The 19,688-nt window shown below is 38.7% G+C and overlaps 1 protein-coding gene across 3 annotated transcripts in view; it reads right to left on the reverse strand.

Moving 5' to 3' along the window:
- The window catches only part of LOC123765420 (proteasome adapter and scaffold protein ECM29), a 35,613-nt gene that overhangs the window by 12,768 nt on the left and 3,157 nt on the right, over positions 1–19,688 (reverse strand). For 2 of the 3 annotated variants that reach the window (XM_045753962.2, XM_069334002.1), the window contains exons 3-19: positions 19,537–19,653; positions 18,676–18,794; positions 18,376–18,525; positions 17,159–18,157; positions 16,704–16,905; positions 16,093–16,252; positions 14,371–14,519; positions 13,083–13,211; positions 12,648–12,777; positions 12,007–12,194; positions 11,157–11,261; positions 10,245–10,394; positions 7,992–8,061; positions 6,148–6,308; positions 3,621–3,735; positions 2,802–2,985; positions 1,707–1,824 (exon numbers count right to left, since the gene is read on the reverse strand). In XM_045753962.2, coding sequence (XP_045609918.2) covers positions 1,707–1,824; positions 2,802–2,985; positions 3,621–3,735; positions 6,148–6,308; positions 7,992–8,061; positions 10,245–10,394; positions 11,157–11,261; positions 12,007–12,194; positions 12,648–12,777; positions 13,083–13,211; positions 14,371–14,519; positions 16,093–16,252; positions 16,704–16,905; positions 17,159–18,157; positions 18,376–18,525; positions 18,676–18,794; positions 19,537–19,653 — 3,246 coding nt within the window. The remainder of the gene's footprint in view (positions 1–1,706; positions 1,825–2,801; positions 2,986–3,620; positions 3,736–6,147; positions 6,309–7,991; positions 8,062–10,244; positions 10,395–11,156; positions 11,262–12,006; positions 12,195–12,647; positions 12,778–13,082; positions 13,212–14,370; positions 14,520–16,092; positions 16,253–16,703; positions 16,906–17,158; positions 18,158–18,375; positions 18,526–18,675; positions 18,795–19,536; positions 19,654–19,688) is intronic. The other variant, XM_069334001.1, reaches the window with a different exon arrangement.

The following is a 19,688-nucleotide window of genomic DNA, read 5'->3' on the forward strand; positions in this document are numbered from 1 at the left end:
AACTCTACAATCTAGTCTACATGCAGTTCATATTATTCCTTTAAATAATTACTTTTCAGTAACAATGGGGGAACAAGATCTAGCTCTTGGGCCTTGCCTCCTAGGAATCAGTATTTGCTGCATTTCTCTCTCTCAACATTTTAGTGATCTATCATGCTCTTAAAACTGTATATGAGAATGGTGTTGCACAGTTTTGTAGGCTCTTAAAAGATCTATGACAGATTACCAGGCACTACACCCCTTGACAGCTGTATGAGAAAGAAGTATGGAAACTGTATCCAGGTTTCTAACAGAGCAGAAGATTTGACTATTTTCTTAAATTTATCCAATACATCAACCATAGTGTGACCAGTATACAGGTAGTTAGTTGACTAGATTAAAAAACTAGAGGGGAAGAGAAAAGTTGCACCATATAGCTAAAAGCAAGGGACCAGATGGAACATTGTCCCTGGAGGCAGGGACAGCATCCCAAGAGTTGAAACACACACACACTGCATGTTAGTTCTATAATTAAGCTTATGCAGCTGGTGTAACACTATGTCCCGGTAACGACGCAGTATTGCACGCTAAATTTAGTAGACAAATGTCCGGTATCGACGCAGCATTGCGCCGTTGGCAGCGGCAAATTGGCGGTGGCTTCGGGAGAGGCGTGCCGTGGTTTTGGACATTATATGCATATACTCCTATAGGGAATTTCACTGCGTATACATGGATACCAAAATGTAAGACCTAGGACCAACATTGAGGTAACAAAGTTGAAAAGAGTATACCCATTTTATTGCTCTTGACGAGTGCTCACTGGGGGTAACGTTCCGTCACTTTCTCTGTTTGCTGTGGGGTGTACACCAGGCGTTTGAACTTTATATTTGCATATACTCTTGTAGGGAATTCTATTGCGAACATAATGATACCAAAATGAAAGACCTAGGACAAGAACCGAGATGTCCAAAGTGAAGAGTGTACACATTTTATTGCTCTTGTGCGCTCCCGGGTAACACGCTCTCACTTTCTTGCCTGGCTTTTGGGCTTTATATGCATTTAGTCCTGAAGAGAATTCTATTGCAAACACATTGATACCAAATTGAAAAACCAAGGACGAGAATCGAGATGACAAAGTTAAAAAGAGTACACACTTTTCAGTATTACTGCGCTCTCTAATGTAATGAAAGGTGCCTTGGGGTGGCGCAGCGCTCTCTTTTTGGTAAACTTGGCCAACTTTTATCTTGTCGGCGGGTGGAGCGCACTGCGTTTTTTTACATTATATGCATAAACTCCTGTAGGGAATTCTATTGTGAACACATTGATACCAAAATGAAAGACCTAGGACAAGAATGGAGGTGACCAAAGTAAAAAAAAGTGTACACATTTTATTGCTTTTGCACGCTCCCGGGTAACTCGCTCTCACTTTCTCTGTTTACTGCGGGTGGTACACCGGGCTTTTGGAGTTTACATGCATTTAGTCCTGTAGAGAATCCTATTGCAAACACAATGATACCAAATTGAAAAACCTAGGACGAGAATTGAGGTGACAAAGTTGAAAAGAGTATGCACTTTTCAGAATTACCGCGCGCTCCCGTGGAGTGTGCGGTAATGCCCGGAGCAACCCGAAATAGTGCGGAGCTTGCTGGCGCAGAGTGCGAAAGTGTTAAGGCTACAGCATGCTCGGCCAAGTTATGTATATAAACAAACATTTATTCTAATGTTACCTTTTTAGAATTCCAAATTGAATTATGATTGGCAAGATTCATGAACTTGTAGATAAGGTCAGGCTGATTGAGGTCTGTTGCCAAAGAACACAGTTCACGATATGTCGACAATTGTGCTCTGAAAGATATAGTCATAAAATATATATATAAAATACTTGCATAAAAGATTTGTTTATAAAGAAATTTTGCAATAATCAATATTATTTATATTACAAGGACCATAAAAGTATAAATTATTATTTAGGGACTAATATGAAATGTTTGGTACATACATTAACATAATTGTTCAAGACATGTACACCCCACTACCCTTCCTTCTAAGAGACCAGACTAAGGTTTCCAAATAGAACAGAATAATTATTTTTAATATTTTGAAAATATTAATTTTCAAACAAAACGGGTGGTAGAAACTTTGATATGAACTCTCCATGAATAATTGTGGTAAATGAAGAGCCTGGGTGACCATTTTCATGAGGCAGCTCATGGATCAGTAGTCACAATGTTATGAAATAAACTTTTCAGGTATGAGGTATGCTCAGATCAAATTTAGTAAAGTATAAGAATTTAATTACTAGTTGATGTGATGGCTATAATACAGAGCAAAATCAAAAGACCATGACATAGAAGAGAATGGATTAATAAAATGCAAATGTCAGAAGATTATATTTTACATGTGGGCAGATTTTCATAAAACAAATACTTTTTTGAGCTGTCATCATTTTTCATGAACTTTGAAAAACTCTGGAAATGTGATTCCTGATATTGATTAATAGGTCAAGATTTTTTTATCTGCTTATTCCTAAAGAGACAGCACTACCAACTGTAGAGACAAAGAAAGAATGACTGGCTGAAGTGATAGTAGCATGTAAAGCACAAAATGCTATCAATAATGTAAGGAAACATCTTGAGTTAACTTTATTTGTAGATGACCTTTCACCTGCAAGAACTTTATCAAACTGATACATACCTTAGAATGTTTATATATAAAGTCTGCACTCATCAGATGCTACTGTGCAAGGATAAAAAGAGTTTCAGCTTGACCTTGCAGCATCAAGGGAATAATACAAAGGTAAAAGATGAAATCAAGTAACATACCCTGATGGAGCTTTGCCCAACTCTCCTTCTTGAAAAATTTTAGTGTCGTCAGTAATATTCTTGATGGTTCGTTTTCCTTCTGTTAAAGTCTGCACCAGCCCTTCAACCATGGACTGTCTTGTTGCCTCAGAACAACATTCATATACAACACCTAAGCCCTTTGAGGCTGCATCTTGAACTAAATCTGTAAACCAAAGTGTCCTTCAGAAGAGTCTATCTCTTAGTAACAAAACACGATCTTTACTGTAAAAACAGACTGCAATATGAAGTTTTTTAAATGTCCATTTTATTATGATTAAATTTATACCAACATGCTATATACAGTATCTAAAATTATTTAAAAAAAGTAAGCATTTGTTCTCATAAATTGTATAATGGAATTTTACTTTACTAGTGAATGGTTTGGAATAAGTACAGTAGGTTTAAACTGGTTACACGTTATATTAGAGCTAAATGGAAGTACAGTGAGTAAAGGAGAAATAAATACAGTACAGGGAAAGAAACAATGCTTGTATTTGTTCACCTACTTGTACACAATAATTTAGTAAATCAAGAGAAACCGTTTATCTACCAACTGCATATCCAAATAAGTAAATTTCCATGAGTCAGCAATGAGGCCTATATACTGTACTGTACAGTATGTATAAAACAAAATAATAATTACAAAACTTAGAAAAAGTAAAGTATGGGAGAAAATGTTAAAATTCCTTAGATGACAGCACTTCTTTAAGATAGACAAATTTTGAATAATTAGCCATTAAGAAATTGTACTAATATGGCAAACCTGAATGAATCCACAAGACTAGGAATGTTACACACCATTATTGTCACCAAGAAGGTTCATGAAGGCTTGCTGGATGCTAGTTAGTCGTTGCTGAATAATTGGCTTTGTGCGACACCTCTTCAGCAAAGCAAGAAGCCAAATGCATGATGCCTGCAGGAAAGACCAACAAATTTAAATAAAATCTTATTTACATATGACGGGACTGGTTTATGTATAACTCTTACAAGCACAGTGCAAAGTAACAAAAGACACACTATAATAATATCCGTTCAAAAGAAATCTCATCCAATTCCCATTCCATCCAAATTAAACTGAAACCACTACAGAAGAACCCTATTACCCAGATTTTTAGATTAACAAATTCTCCACTCTCCTTAACTGAATGATGTCTGGTTAATGGGGGGGGGGGGGATTCCATTCCTTTGAACCATAAAATCTTGGTGAAAAAGATTTAGAAAAAATGTAACATTTTCTTACCTAAACAAATAAGCCTATTCAAACTACAGTATTTCATAAAAATTAAATATGCAAGAAATACAATGTTTATTAATCCCAGCATCCATGTGATGAGAAAAATGCTTTGTATGACAGCAAGAGTGGCCCAAGTGTATTGCTAAAATTGTGCAGACATGCATCCATGGTATACACCAGCCCTCGTGAAAAACATCTTGAGGTTATCTTGAGATGATTTTGGAGTTTAGCGTCCCCGTGGTCTGGTCCTCGACCATGCCTCCTTTTTGTTACACATCCCCAGGAAGCAGCCTGTAGCAGGTGTCCAACTCCCAGGTACCTATTTACTGCTAGGTACCAGGGGCATCAAGGTAAAAGAAACTCTGCCCATTTGTTTCTGTCTCCACCGGGGAACAAACCCGGAACCTCAGGACTACGAACCCGAAGCGCTGCCCACTCGACTGTCAGCCCCCCTAGACATAATACCTATTAGCACTATTAACACAAGAATCATAAATAGCATTTATGTTATAAAGTGAAGAATGGCCATGAGGATGGCTGCCCAGTTTTGCCAGCAGCACTGCCATAAACCATGTTTCCACACACACACTTCTGTTGCACTCACTTCAGTTACATCATGCCAACCAAACTATTCTATCATAAAAGATGAGGGTGTAGTGACCAGCAAGTGTTCAATTCCACAGTTAGAGCAAGTGGAACCCCAGAGCACCAACAAGTCCGAAATAGGATGGCAACTGACCGAAGCCACCAACAAACAGGAACAACAGAGGACAGAACGGTGAAGAAGACTGCAGAGCCAGGGCCCCAAGACGAATCCAAAGACAGAACCAGCACGGCCTGTCGAGGCGAGAAGAGAAAATCATGGAAACCGCCTCTTGGATGATCGGTGTAAACGGCTTCAGCAAGGCAGAGGATGCTGCAGCAACTGAAATCAGAACTCCAGCCGAAGGCCTCTTACTCAATGACCCCACATCCTCCAAAAACCAATTCGAAGACAGCTCCAGAAGACCGAAGAAGTGCCAGACCGAGGCCAAATGACCGCGAGTCCAAAGAGCCTCATCCGCCAAGGCAGCTGAAAGAGTGGGAACCTGAGCATGCAACTGCACTAGACCCACATCACGAGGAAGCGCAGGGGCAAAGAGGCACTCATTGAGGAACTCTAGCGAGATCCCCAAGAATACCTACAACACTGAAAAAACCTCCCACCACTCAAGCATGTAGGTATGACAAAAGCCATGCTAAGCTCCAAGAGAGAGAGAAAAAGGGGCAGTCTGTCAGCCAGGAAGACTCCGGAACCTCATAACGCACCCAATATGAGGAAGACAAACCTAACTCAAACAGAGCCGGATCCATCACAATGGCAAAAACCGGGTCTCACAGGAGGTATGCACCAAGAACCTCCCGACCCTCCCAGGGGAAATTTGACAGGAAGGAAGCCTTCGGAAAGACAAATCCAAAGAACCCAAAGGCACCCAGAAATAAACCTGGGATAAGGTTACACCTAACTCGAATTAACACTTTCGCTGCCACGACAGGCGACTTGCCACGCACCTCAAGGTCAACCAAGCAATGCGCGTAAATTCACGACCACCCACAATTGTTTATTCTCTTTTCAGCTTTCTGACCTCAATTTCCATGCTACGTCATTCAATTTGTTATCAAACTGTTCGCAATAGAACGCCGTAAAGGGATAGTTGCATACAAGAACATACAAGTTTTACTCTTCTATACTTTTGACGAAAACTAACTTTTCCCTCATACGTGTTTCTTTCAAAGGATTTCATCATGGATTGGCTCTACTTTAACTGTAAAATGCTCATAGGCCATTGTTCCATGTGGCTCTCTGAGGGGACCAGGTTCTGGTTCGTGATGCCCGGTAGGCATAAGAGCTCCTGTGACTGATGACCCTAAACTAATATAGCACATAATCAGTTCGGATAGCTTCAGGGAGCCAACGAGGGCACCGCATAGAAAAGATCTTTATCCATATAGAATACTAATAGTAAACATGTTTAGTAAATATACTTCATCCTACTTAAAATACACAAATATATATAATATTTTATACACACATTATTTTTTTGTACAAACCTGTCTAACACTAGGTTGTGTCTGTCGAACATATTTATCAAGAAGTTCACCCAAAACCCACGTCAAAACATCTTTCTCAACTTGTGTGTTTGTAACTACATCGTCGCCTGTGGCAGCACCTTCACTTGTGTCCATTGCTTCATCAATATCAGGGAGAGCCTCTGTACACACAAAAAACAAACTTTTGTAAATTTATAGAAATTCCTGGATATATGTAAGACTTCCCAGAGAATCTTTATCAAACATATTTCAAGATAGACTGTAGAGAATTTAATGTTTCAAATGACAGGTACATAGAGAATGACAAGGAGGAAGTGTGTGAAAAACTCAAAAGACATTTCAGGTGATCTTCATAATAGAACAAGGAGAAGTCCTTGAATTAAGAGAGGTGGAGAGAAACCAGACAGGTTTGGAAGATTTTGATATTACCAGAGATGAGGGTAGGAGGTATCTGCTGAATTTGGACGTGAGAAAGGTTGTTGGACCTGCCAATTTCACCATGGATACAAAAAGAGGGTGCGTCCAAATATATACATACAGAGGGATGATTTGAACCCCCCCTCTCTGCAAAATATGATTCTCCATGAAGAGAACCAGGAATCATGAAGTCAAACAGGACCCAAGGGCCTAAATCTGACATCCTTAAGCCCTAAAAACTGCACACAAGGGCTCCAGGGCAGAGCCAGTGTCCTTGCCCACCACCCGGGAAAGGAAAGTGGAGTCCGGGGGATTGTTTTCAAAGGAATAAGGGGCTGACAAAGTAAAACACAGTAGTCATGGCAGGAAGTGAGAAAGGGAGGATTAGAGGAAGAGAAAAACATGCCCATAGGGTAAGGAAGGAGGTGCTGCTTATGGAGCCAATGTGAAATTCACCAACACCACCACTTTCGAGTCCTTAAAGAACAATTTGGGCAGCTCTGGGGCAACCAACTGGGCACACAACCTAGACCGCTACAACCTAGAAAAACTATTATGCAAAGCAGTCACTGCCTGGGAACTCTGACCCTCATCAGGAGGGTCACAAAGAAGAGCCATATGGGGAGAGCAAACTCCCACAGGACTCGGGGTCGGTGTTACTGACCCAACAGGCAACATAGCAGAAGGAACAAATGCCGCCGTGTGGCATGGACAATGAGCAACCGTCAACCTCACACGAAGCGAGAGTAGGTTCGGAGGGAATATTCATCAGACCACTGAACCTGCAGGGGATTTCCAGGGCCTGAAGGAAAAACAGAGGCAAAACCCAGGCACTAAAATCACTATGCCAGATCTATAAGTACGCTGACATAGCCTGGGTAATGCAGCTGTGAATGCCAACCTTGGCATGCTGAGAGAAGCATGCAAACCACCAGTGGGCCCTGCCAGCCAATGTTGCTCCTGACCCTGGTTAAGACAGACAAGTTTCAAGACACCTGACTCACCCTGGGTGAGAGCCACCACAAGTGAGGATGACCTTTAAGGGAGTGACTCCCCAGAGACTTAAGGGACTGACGACTGATGTGACTTAGTATATACCATATCAGCCAGAAGGAGCCACAAGGGGCTTTCCCCCAGAAATCAACACACACAGTTTTAACACAAGTGCTCGTAGTCCACAAAAAATAGACTCGTGGGTGCACAGCTGGACCATCCTGCTTTAACACAGCATTTACCTTCTTAATAACATTATCAAGAATTAATCTAACAATTGCCTCTCATTTCCTCAACCTTCCATACAAAAGTGGCAATGTGTGAATATACATCTAAATGTCTCATCAAACAAGTAAACAGTTCAAGAATATAAATAAGTATATAATCAATTCTGCATTTTCCTTCAACATAAATGAATTTTAACAATGCCTTACTATCTGCAGACTTCACGTAATCCTTTTCCATAGCTTCATCTGTGTCCTTTTCTTTTTCTTCTCTGCAACCCTGAAAGAAAGGAAATACAATGCTCTCACAAAGTAACCAAGTTCAATATGTTTGAAATATGAACAAATTAAAGTTTTTAGTGCAACTACAAAAAGAATACATTTGTACCCTCCAGTACTGTAATGCGTTTGAACATTCTCATTTAAATTTAAAACAAATGTGATTGAAGAAAATCATCTCAAGACTGATGACAAAACTCAGACCTTGTCAAGAGATGCAGGTTAAGTCTTGTATGACAAAAACAAGTCAGACGTAACTGAAAATCTGCCCGTCTGACAGATGGCACAAAACAACGAGTGTCAAGCAGACTGGAACCACAAGGAATGGATGGTGCTGCCACTTTTTACTTGTCAGGGTGGGTGGCCAGATAGGCAAACTAGTAATTAATGAGAGTGCTCGCTTGTGAGTTAATTGTGGTGGTAATGTAGTACCTGGATGGAGTTCTGGGAAGGAAAGGAAACTATCAGGAGAAAGAACTAAGCCATTACAACTATATAACACTTGGAAGGGATCAGAATAAGGATTTGGGGGTGGGACAGGGGGGGGGGGGGGGGGTAGGAATGTTACCCAACCACTTGGATGGTTGGGGATTGAACGCCAACCTACGTGAAGCGAAACAGTCGCTCTACCAACCAGGCCAAGTGGTTGGGTGAGGGTTCTGGGAGTTTTTCTACCCCTATGTCATCTTGACTTATGAAGAGCTTGGTCTAACAGGCTGTTACTTGGAGCAGCCTGCAGGCCTACAAATCCACCACAACCTGGTTGGTCTGGCAAATTGTGAAGAAAACTATCCAATTTTCTCTTGAAGACATCCACGATTGTTCCAGCAATATTTCTCATACTTACTGGGAGGATGTTGAATAACTGTGGACCTCTGATGTTTATACAGTTTTCTGATTGTGACCAAGACACCTCTGCTCTTCACTGTTTCCATTCTGCATTTCATTCCATATTGTTCACTCCAGTATGTTGTTACTTTACATGTAGATTTGGGATCTGGTTCCTCCAATATTTTCCACGTATATATTATTTGATATCTCTCTCATCTCCATTCTAGAGATGTAGTATTTGGAATGGTGGAATGACTAAGATTTTATAAATATATCTGTTGGTTATCTGTAGCTCTTAAATTTTTCTCCAGTGAATCCCTCGAACCTTTAACGATCTAGCAAACACAAGTGAAACAATTCCTGTAGCACCATTGCTACAGCCTTACTATGCATAAGTCTGACTATATGACACAAAAGATCTTTACCCTAGGAAGCTACCAAATACAATACCTTAGAAAAAAAAAAAAATGGTGTCACCCACAGATCTACAGAAGTTCACTTTTTAATTTTTTCTCTAAATAAAACATATTTAAACATTATTACTAAGTACTTCTGGTAAGCTAACAGCCACAAATATATAGCATAATGTAGATTTCTGTGGGGAGCCCCGTCGGCTTCCTGAAGCTGTCATCACTGATTAAGTGCCATACTATCATCAGTTGCAGTTCTTTTTGCCTACCAGGGAACACGAGCCACAACCTGGCCCCCCCTGAGAGGTGTAGGGAGTGATGGCCGATGATTACTCTACATTTAAAGGATATCATCTTTGCCCTCACCTGGGAAGGCACCCAGAAAGATAGGCAAACCAAAACAAACCAGTGCCTGGGTTAAAAAGGAGATTGAAACCCCCCAAAATGCCAAAAGAATTCCAAAAAAAAGAAGACACACCATTGGATGATAAAAACTGCATGCTCTATTGTATGATAAAAATAACCGAGTAACATTAACATTTCCAAATGTGCCTGTCTGCGACCACTGAGGTCAACTAGGTATGAGTAGGTAAATGGAGCACTAAACAGAAATGTTTACAACTACACTGTATTATAAGTTTACTAACCTGTGTATTGTCATATTTTGCAAATGAATGCAGTATTGTATGGTTAAAAAAAAAAAATGCCTTGCATTACAGTATTGTACTGTACAATATATGCTATTAATGATATTGAAACAATATTGTCTACAGACAAGCAAACTACTGTATCCAGTTTTGAAATATTGTATTTATAAATTGTACAGCTCTTTATTGTTATATGCTTTTTATATTAATTCAGAAGTTTCAAAATGACTGTTCAATTGTATGGTAAAAATTATAAATTATTTTATTTAATCTGTGTCACAAATCATACGAGTTACCTCTTCCATATTTTCTTCTACCTCTTCAACCGTGTCCTCTTTCATGGGATCCACATCAATCCAGAGATTTCTTCCTGAAGGTGACTCTGTGCCAAGAGCACAGTCTGCCAGGGACTCCCCAACAGCAAAGTGAACTTCAATTTCACTTGTCTGAAATTAATTGCACTGCAGAATATAAAACTGAAACATTAATACACTAGCATTCTCTATAAAATTAAAGGAAAAAATCTCTCAGCTTTGAGTAAATAGAAGCTCCTTTCTGAGCATGACACATGGATTCTTGTGTCCCCTTTCTCATAGCAGGGGGACCCTAGGCTAGCATGGGTACTGCCATCTGGTGCAGGGTGGATGCCAGTAGGACAAGTGGTGGTTTAGAAAAACAGAACCTGACAGTCCTAGTGATACTAAGTAAGGTTTGAAAAGGCTTCGAGTTTATGAGTGAATTTTTTGTAGCACTTGGGACTGAACCGAGCTGTTTTACAGTGTTTCCATGGAATCAGTGCCGCCAAAAACAGAATTCCAAAAGAATTCTCACTTTATTGGTATGAAATTTCACCATGCTCTATACTGATCCTGACCAATGGAACCTTCATTGATATTGCCTTAGCAAGCATCAGTGTCCCTTGCTCAGAAACAAGCATTTCATATTCACTTCTTCATAGCCTGATATTTAAACCATGCTTCCTTTTAGAAATTATAATAATATAAATGACAGACTGAAAAAAAGTATATGATGCAGCAGACATAAATGAATTATGTAGGTATGGAAGTCCAGAACAGCCAGGAAAGCTGCTAAGAAACAGATTTTATGCTCAGAAATGATTGCATCTATGCAGGACTCATAAGCAAAGACATTCATAATTGAGCTACTTCTTAATTACTGAGAAATTCACTAGTATAAGAGAAGCTCACCTCCTTAGCTAGAGACAGCAGGGATTCTATAATTTTTTTCTTGTGAGGAAATTCTTGATGACCAACACAAAGATATCCAGTTGTGGCAATGGCTTGTTCCCGAACCTTAAACAAAAAATTAACAAATATTTATAGAAGATTTATGAGTAAAACTGGAAATGTAAACAGATATATTTTGTACCAATAAAAGAATTTCTTGTATTTCCTGTGTATTAATTTGCAATGATAAAATTTTAGTTTGCTATAAGTTTTAATATTTATGAATTATTCTTGAAATGAAAATACCGACAAATAAAGTTTTATTAAAATACTGTAATACAGTACTTTGCATTAAAGTATCACTTCAGTTTCTTTGCTCCATGTCTAATTCTGTCTGACAAATTTCCAGAGTACTGTTTCAATCTGCTCCAACTTAATGCCCTTTCTTAAACCACACACCGTACTGAACTTTGTACAGTTCAATAGTGGGTAAATGGGTTGTGCAGTCACACTTTTTTCCAATTTTATTCCATTTTTTGGCAACAAGCAGTGTTTGTGTCTGGAAAGTGATGTTAGTATAATGATGCTCATAAAAGGGGTTTATTGAGAACATTGGGAAAAGTGCACTTTGAGAGATCTCTGGAACACAACATTCTATCATTTAAAGTCCTTTTAGGTACGATTTTAGAGATAAAAACAACACTTGACAAAATGACAAGTAAAGGTGTCCTAGACTACAAAAGGTTTTTATGCCACACTAATTAGAAAAATTCTTAGAAATAGTAGCACAGTACACAGTACCTGCAATCTGATTGCAAAACCCAGTATATAATTTGGCCTTAAATTATACCTATGCTGCACATTAAAATACCTTAGATGGCAGTGTTTTGGTCTTGAATATCTTGACAAGAGCATTGACCAAGGCAAGAGATGAAAGTTGCTTGCTGTCCTCTTGAGCAACACCAACTGGTAGAGGCAGAGGGCTCTGCCTGGCCATCTCTCCTATTGCTATCACTAAAGCATTTTGAATGGGGCTGTTCTCGCTCACCATCTGACGCACTTGTGAAAATAAAAAATACACACAGTTACAGCAACGGTAATAAAAAAAAAGCGTTGAATATTATGAAACGCCATTTTCTGGGCGAGACCCGGAGGCTCCCTGAAGCCATTATACACTAATCAGTGCCATACTAGTGTACTTAGTACAGTGGTATGGCACTGTATTAGTATCTCACTATTAATGATACCATCTCAAATAGTCATAATGAGTTACTATTTAATCTAAAAAAAATCCATTTTAAATAATTTGTATCAACACTTAAACCTCAGATACAGCTTATAATTCAGAACTAGAACTGTACAGTATATATAATATGTAGGCAGTCTTGACTGCCTTCTATGGCTGCATGTCATCAAATATAATCTCAAGAGCCACATGACATAGGGTTCATAAAAATATAAATTAAAAATTATATAAAGTACTGTATTTTGTTCAGTAGATAAAGACCTTACCTAGCTCATGAACAACAGACTCGAATGCTGGCCAGTCTTCAAGGAATACACCAGATTTCTTCATATTATTAATATTGTAAGCATAGCTGTGGCCCACTGCAAGCACGCAGCTCTCTTGGCTGTCCACACGCTGAGTGGGAAAAAAAATTCTTTACTACCCACAAGGTAAAATTTACCAATTTTATACAAAATACGGCTTTGAGTGAACATGAAGAGTATCTTTCTGAACTGTGTAAACAATCTCTGCATGATCATTTAAGGTGTTAAGGGTCACTGGACACAACCTCAGTCCAGACTAGAATGAACTACTGTATAGGGGATGAACTCTTGAGTATTAACAGAATGCACTCCATAAAAACTTGAAACAGCAAACGCTGCTCCTCAAGATCACAAGCAACCCCCAAATAAGGTATGAAATAAAGGCCAAAAGCTTACCAAATTTTTCATGTTGGTAATGTGGTACATGACCTTCTCAAACTCCTGCTGACTCTGCACTTGACCAGAAACCACACCAAACAGATGAGCTGCCACCTCTCCATAATGGCCTCCACGAAGGATAAATTTCTGTACAAGAGATGTAAAATTTGTATTTAAGATGCACTGCTCGTACCAAAGTGAATGGCTAAAGTGTACACTTGATGTATTATTAATGTAAATGAAATAGAAATTTCAGGTATACTTTTCCATGTGCAGTGGGGGTGATGCCTTAATCCCAAGTGAGGGCATTTATTTTGTGTAAAAAATGCAACATTGGTAAGTTTTACCCAAGCATATCAAGGGAACAGTTAACAAGTACCAGCCCAATTTGTGGGAAAATAACAACACACAGCCCACATTTTGCCTCTAGCACACGCCAAGATAGATGTACTAATCTAAATTTATCATCAACTTCCACACATCATACACAAAGTAAACAACAAATGTGAATGCTACAGTTGGGAAGCCATGGTGCACTTCATATAAACTAGCAAGTGGATGTCAATTATTCTTTATTTAAACGTGTGTATACATGTTCTATATAAATAAATAACCACTGCTGAACACAGCAACGTGAACACAACGTGAACACAGGTGTGTGCAACAACCAGCACGAACACCAGAGTAGCCTACACACATCAGTCAAGACTTGAGATGCCCTCTGTGAACATGTTTCCCTCAGAATATCAGAACCATAGATATTATATTAATTTTTAATATTTATTTTCATCAAGAGATATTATAAGACTTATAAAATGCCCTGTACCCATTAAATTTAAGGAACTCCAACTGTACAGGGAAGTAGCAGAGGGGATATCATCACTATATACAAAATACTAAGGGGAATGGAAAGGTGGAGGACAGCCTCATTAAACTGAGATAAAAAAAGGACAAAGGACATCTATGGAAGTTGAAAATATAAATGAATAAAAATAATAAGGGAGTTCTGGTGTGGCAAGTGTTTGACTGCCCAACTAGTTAAAAAATTCTCTGGGCTCACCCCCCCTAAAGTTTCAAAATATTTATTGCAACCAAAAAATGTACAGACAACAGTTGCCAGGGTCTACACAAAAGCCAAAGTAAACTCAGTTTTATGGCCTTATATGTTGTAAGCTTCAAGTCATCACAAGAGGTGCTTCCCGTATGTTGAATGTGAACCTCAAGGAACAGAAAAAATCGTAAGGTATTCCCAACTGGAGATGCCCAATTACACAGATTAAGAAGAAAAAAAAAGCTCACAGCTTACCCGTATCCAGTCCAATTTTAAGGAATAATGAGAAACAAAAAGTTCGGGAGCAACAGCTACCACTCTTAGGATTGATTCCAAGGCTGCAGCAGACCAAGCATTGGCTGCCAATTCAGCAAAGCCAATGTATCTCATGAATGGGTTGGGAGCTGAAATGGATATTTAATGAAATGGCATTAATTTATACCAATTATGTACAGTATATATTTCCAAAAAAGTTACATTAATCCAAAAGTATAATGGAAGAAACACTTTACCGTATTGTACTCTCTATTCATATCTTGTTCCTATCATGAGCTCTGCTTACCAGTAATTGACAAGCTGCTAAATACTTTGAAAAGTAGTAAAGACATGACAAAATTTAGAAAAACAAAATAGTTAAAATGAAGAATAACAAAGGCAAGCAAATATTGTCCAATACATGTTAATACAGTTAGGGACAAAATAGACTAACATAGCTCAACTTTTAGCTTTCAGTCTCAAAAGTTTACTGTTAGAAAGACTTGTATGGGAAGGGGGGGGGGGGGGTTCTTCACTTCAATGTTTCATTCAAAAGATCAGGTTACATATATATTTATCAGCTGCTAAATACATTACATGCACCTGCTCCTTACTGATTTCTTGGAAATACAACAGGATGCATATTGTAAGTTGACTGTTTGCAGTAAAGACTAACACTGTTCCATGATACTCGCCTCTAACTCCAGGCCAAAAGTAGATAAAGTATACAGTACTGTAAATTCAATTACACGAGTGCAATAAGGGTTCATGTGGCCAGTCTACAATACAATATAAACAGAGCAGCTTAAAAAGAGTGTAAAAGATGTACTGTAAAGATTAAAGGTGTAATGAGGATAGTGTGGTATAAAGAGTATAGCAAGTATAACGTTACCTGGTGTCTATGGGATACGTCATAATGTACCGCCTTTCTTTTGTCACCCAAATCATTGTTTATCGAGAATTATATTATTTTACCAAAGACCTACACCACTATTTAACACTATCCCAACTTATCAATTCATTAGACTGAAGTCAAATTTATAGTTTTCTCAGGACCCGAGTATAGTACATACATGCACTGTCAGCATACAGTATATATATGAGTGCTCACATTTTAAATTTTGGGTCACAAAATGAAAACCACGTTACTGCATGTGAAAAGTGTTGAATAAAAAACACAAGGGTTCTGGTCGGGTCCCAGTAGTACAGTCGTGTTCATCTCGACTTGCAATCAAAAATTCCGGGTGGGACAGAAATGGTTGGGGCATTTCCTATCACCTGATGCTCCTGTTTACCTAGCAGTAAATAGGTACCCAGGAGTTAATCAGCTTATTGTGGGGTTGCATCCTAGGAAGGGTCAGCAATTCGACCATGAGGGGACCTCGATATAAGCCTAACATGTACTGTATGTATATACTGGCTGCCTGTCCCCGGACCCAATGAATTATTAATTATTATAAATAAATTTTTGAAACCCAAACGTCCACTGTAGCCATATTAACATGTATTACTGTAGAAAATAGTTTCAATACTACTATTACAGCACTGTACAAATATATTTATCATCTAAGGTTGTTAGGTTTGGTGTAGGATGAGTTAAGACTTAACAGGTACGTTTTAGCAGCCAGTGTTTTTTACTGCGATACTAAAAAAAGAAGGGCTTATTATTACTATTTTATGAATACCCTTATGAAGTTCCTTGTTAAACTACTGTAATTGTACTTTTTGATATAGCTCCAGAAGACACGTTCTGCTGGTGTTGTTCTACAATCTGGTGGAGCAGTTTTCCAACGGCAGGTGGGTCGACCCATAGCAGCCCTTCCTCACGCCCACCCTGGTTGCCTGCTTCAACTTCCAAACAGTGTTCTAGATATTTCAGCATCTGAAAAATAAACATCAATACTGTACAAGAAAATTTAGTGTTTAAACCATACTTTGTTTTCAGAACATTAAGATAAAATTCCTTATTGGACCTCTAATTTGCACACAAATCTAAGCAAGTTATCACAGTGCAGAAATGAGTAAACGGTATAATCCAGTTCAATTAAACACATGAACCATGATCACAGAGAATGTACAGTCCTGTTACCATCAGAGGTTTGAGACTTTTCTAACTACAGTACTGTATTAACAAAATGTTAGAAGCACAAGGGAAAAAATACAAACATAAAAAGATACCCAAAAGAGGAAAGCGATTCAGCATATTTTATAAGATGAAAATTTTAAATTAGACCAAGAATACTTTGTATAGTCCAAAATGAAGAAGACGTGTTAAAAGGTGACGAGTATTCGGTAGGAAATTTTGTTAAATACTGTATGTAGTATTAATATACCTGCTCCATTACTGGAAGAGAAAATGGAACTGGTTGGTTGGCAACATCATGCCATTTACTTCTTGGCAGTGAATCTACACGCTCCAGAACATAGGTAATGACAGCTGAGAATGGCGGTGCTTGAAATGAAGGAGTTCCATCTTTAGCTTCTTTGGATGCTTTATATAATTGTCTTCGTGACTCTATCCGGATGTCATCATGGCTGAAATATGAAATAAAGAACTTAAGTGCTGGAAACTAATATGCACTAATATCTCCCATTGAAGCATATACAGTACAATATATAGATCATTTCTTAATCCTGTATATATATATATATATATATATATATATATATATATATATATATATATATATATATATATATATATATATATATATATATATATATATACAGTATATACATTAGTAATACTATATATACATTACATGGAATGAATAATAATGAGGCTTACCTGTCTCCTGTAGCCACCATGAGAATGAACCTGGAAGGAACATGGTCGTGAGGAAATACCGATGCTGCATAATTGACAGCTGTACGCCTTAGCTGGGCATTATGATGCAACACATGTTCTGACAGGAGAATACAAAGTTCATCCTGGCTTGATGTATTAAGCTGTTTACAAACAGGTGCCACCATTGACAGAGCCTCTTGCACTGCCAGCAAGACATCTCCTTCCTCCTGTGTGAGAGCATTCATTAAGGTTTGCAGGTAATGAAGCTGAGATGGATGCGACAGCAGAAGGTTTGGAAGTTTAACGGATAATTTTGCCAAAGCGCCATATGCTAGTGACCGCAGTCTTGCATCACATTTTTCTTCTTCAATAACCTTAACAACTCCACCAAAAAGTACACTTCCCACGGGAGATAGCTTGTCCTTGTCTGCATTGAATGCTATATGATGCAGAAATGTTACACCCTGTTGCTTCAACTTTGTATTTGAATTTTGTCCCCAAAGGCATTCAAAAAACACCTTCAAAGCAAGAGGGGCATAATTACATGCTTCTTTAGACTTCAAAAGGTACGGCATGAGCTTTAATCGAATTCTTGTATTAGCCGGGTTTTTAAACTTATCTGCTGGGGTTTTATCTTTTGGCATAAGAGTGCCAAGAAAAAGAACATACAGAGGTGCAATTACTGCACTGCTGTTCCATCCCACACTGCCATCTATTCTTTTTAGATGTAACTCGGCTGCATTGGCAACAGAAAACCTCGTATCGGCTGCTCCTACAATCAACTGCAACACAACAGAGGAAGGCGGCAATACTTCGGAACTTAAGAACTTAATAACTGAAACTTTAAGTTTCTCCAGATCTTCAGGTTTGGGTGCCACGTCTCCTATGACTCGTTTAAAGGTGTGGATGCTCATTCCTGCTGGTACACCAGGAACCGGAGGACCATCAGAATTATCTTCAGCTCCATCACTCACTCTTTGCTGAGACAGTGGAGTAGCACTGAGGAGAAAAATACTGTAAATAAAATATGCAATCAATGTGTAAGAAAATGATAGCTATATATCTACTGTACTACCCCAAAAATACATAAATATAAATATTTGTTATTGTGTGTGCGTGTGTGTGTGTATGTATTACACACACACACACAGTACAGTATTGTAAAAACAAATATAGTCTTGCCATATCATTTACATACTCAACAAATAATCACTGACCCATAGGGAAGAAGCAAGATGTCCAGCATGAAGTCAAGAAGCAGCTTAGCAACTCCTGGCCTCTCCCGCAGACCAAACAGCGATGCAGTTTTTTCAGCAGTTTCTGGAATCTTCATATGACCAAACACTGGCACCATCAACAGCAGAAGACTAAGATTTAAAAACATTTGCTTTAGAAACACACAGTGGAAAAAGGGAAAAAAATACCAAACAAAAAAAGTTAGTCCAGAAAACTGACTAATAAAGCTGAAAATTGAATAAGCCTTCTAAAATTTTTAAAGTAAACAAAAATTACTATACCTGTCTTGATGCTGAGCTGGTTTACCCTCCAAACTGTTAAGCATGGATGGTAGCAGCTCTACTTGCTTGTTAAGGTCCAGCCTGGGATATCCCATCTTAATGTAGATAATCGAGAAATTCTGCAAAGTTCAATATTTAATGACATAATTAAAGCAACAACTATACATTTTTACATTTAGCCTACATTATAATATTGTTTGCATTAATTATACATATTTTAGTCAGCCAACCTGGTCAGCCAACCCTCTCAGTCTTATGCCGCACAAAAGAAAATCCTGTAACCCACAGGAGAGACAGACAAGGGTGGGGAATGGGGAGCTCTCATGGACCCCACCAGATAGTGCCATTTCAATACATTCAATGTTGGATAACTGGGAGGGACCCTAAAGCCAACTTGCCATGAAAATCTTGAAAGAGGAGACTGACAGTGAAATCAACTAGGAACCAAGGATGGCCAGGGCTAATCCATGGGAATACATAAATGGGTGCAAATGTGGACACCCTATGATAGACCCTAACCAACCCGCAGATGCCATACACAGTTTCAAATGTAGATATGATAAGAACCCAATAGGCTCAGGAACCTGTACACCAATTAACAGAACGTTGAGAAGTGGGACCAAAGTGCCGAAGCTCAAACCCTGCAAGCACAACTAAGCGAGTGCGCAAACTTGCCTAGGCTAAGAAAACCTCAATACAGTATATCTAATATACTGCTGTCTGGGACAGGAAGGCTATCATAGTACACTGGTTACCAGCTCATAAATTAACATGGATTTTGTTTGGCATCCTAGCAACCCTGCCTCACTTTTAACAAAATTCATTATTACAAACTTAGACAAAAATGTTACAAATAGTTACCGTGACAAATGCCGTGGCACTGGGATCCTGGTACTGAGCCAGGAGTGACTCCACTGGCAGCTGGATACTTTCATGCTCTTTAACTCTGCGGTTAACATGAATCAATAATTCCATCACCTAAGGAATAAACAATAAAACAGATACTACATTTA

This window comes from Procambarus clarkii, chromosome 30 (assembly GCF_040958095.1).
Source record: "Procambarus clarkii isolate CNS0578487 chromosome 30, FALCON_Pclarkii_2.0, whole genome shotgun sequence".
In the NCBI taxonomy this organism is placed as follows: Eukaryota; Metazoa; Arthropoda; class Malacostraca; order Decapoda; family Cambaridae; genus Procambarus; species Procambarus clarkii.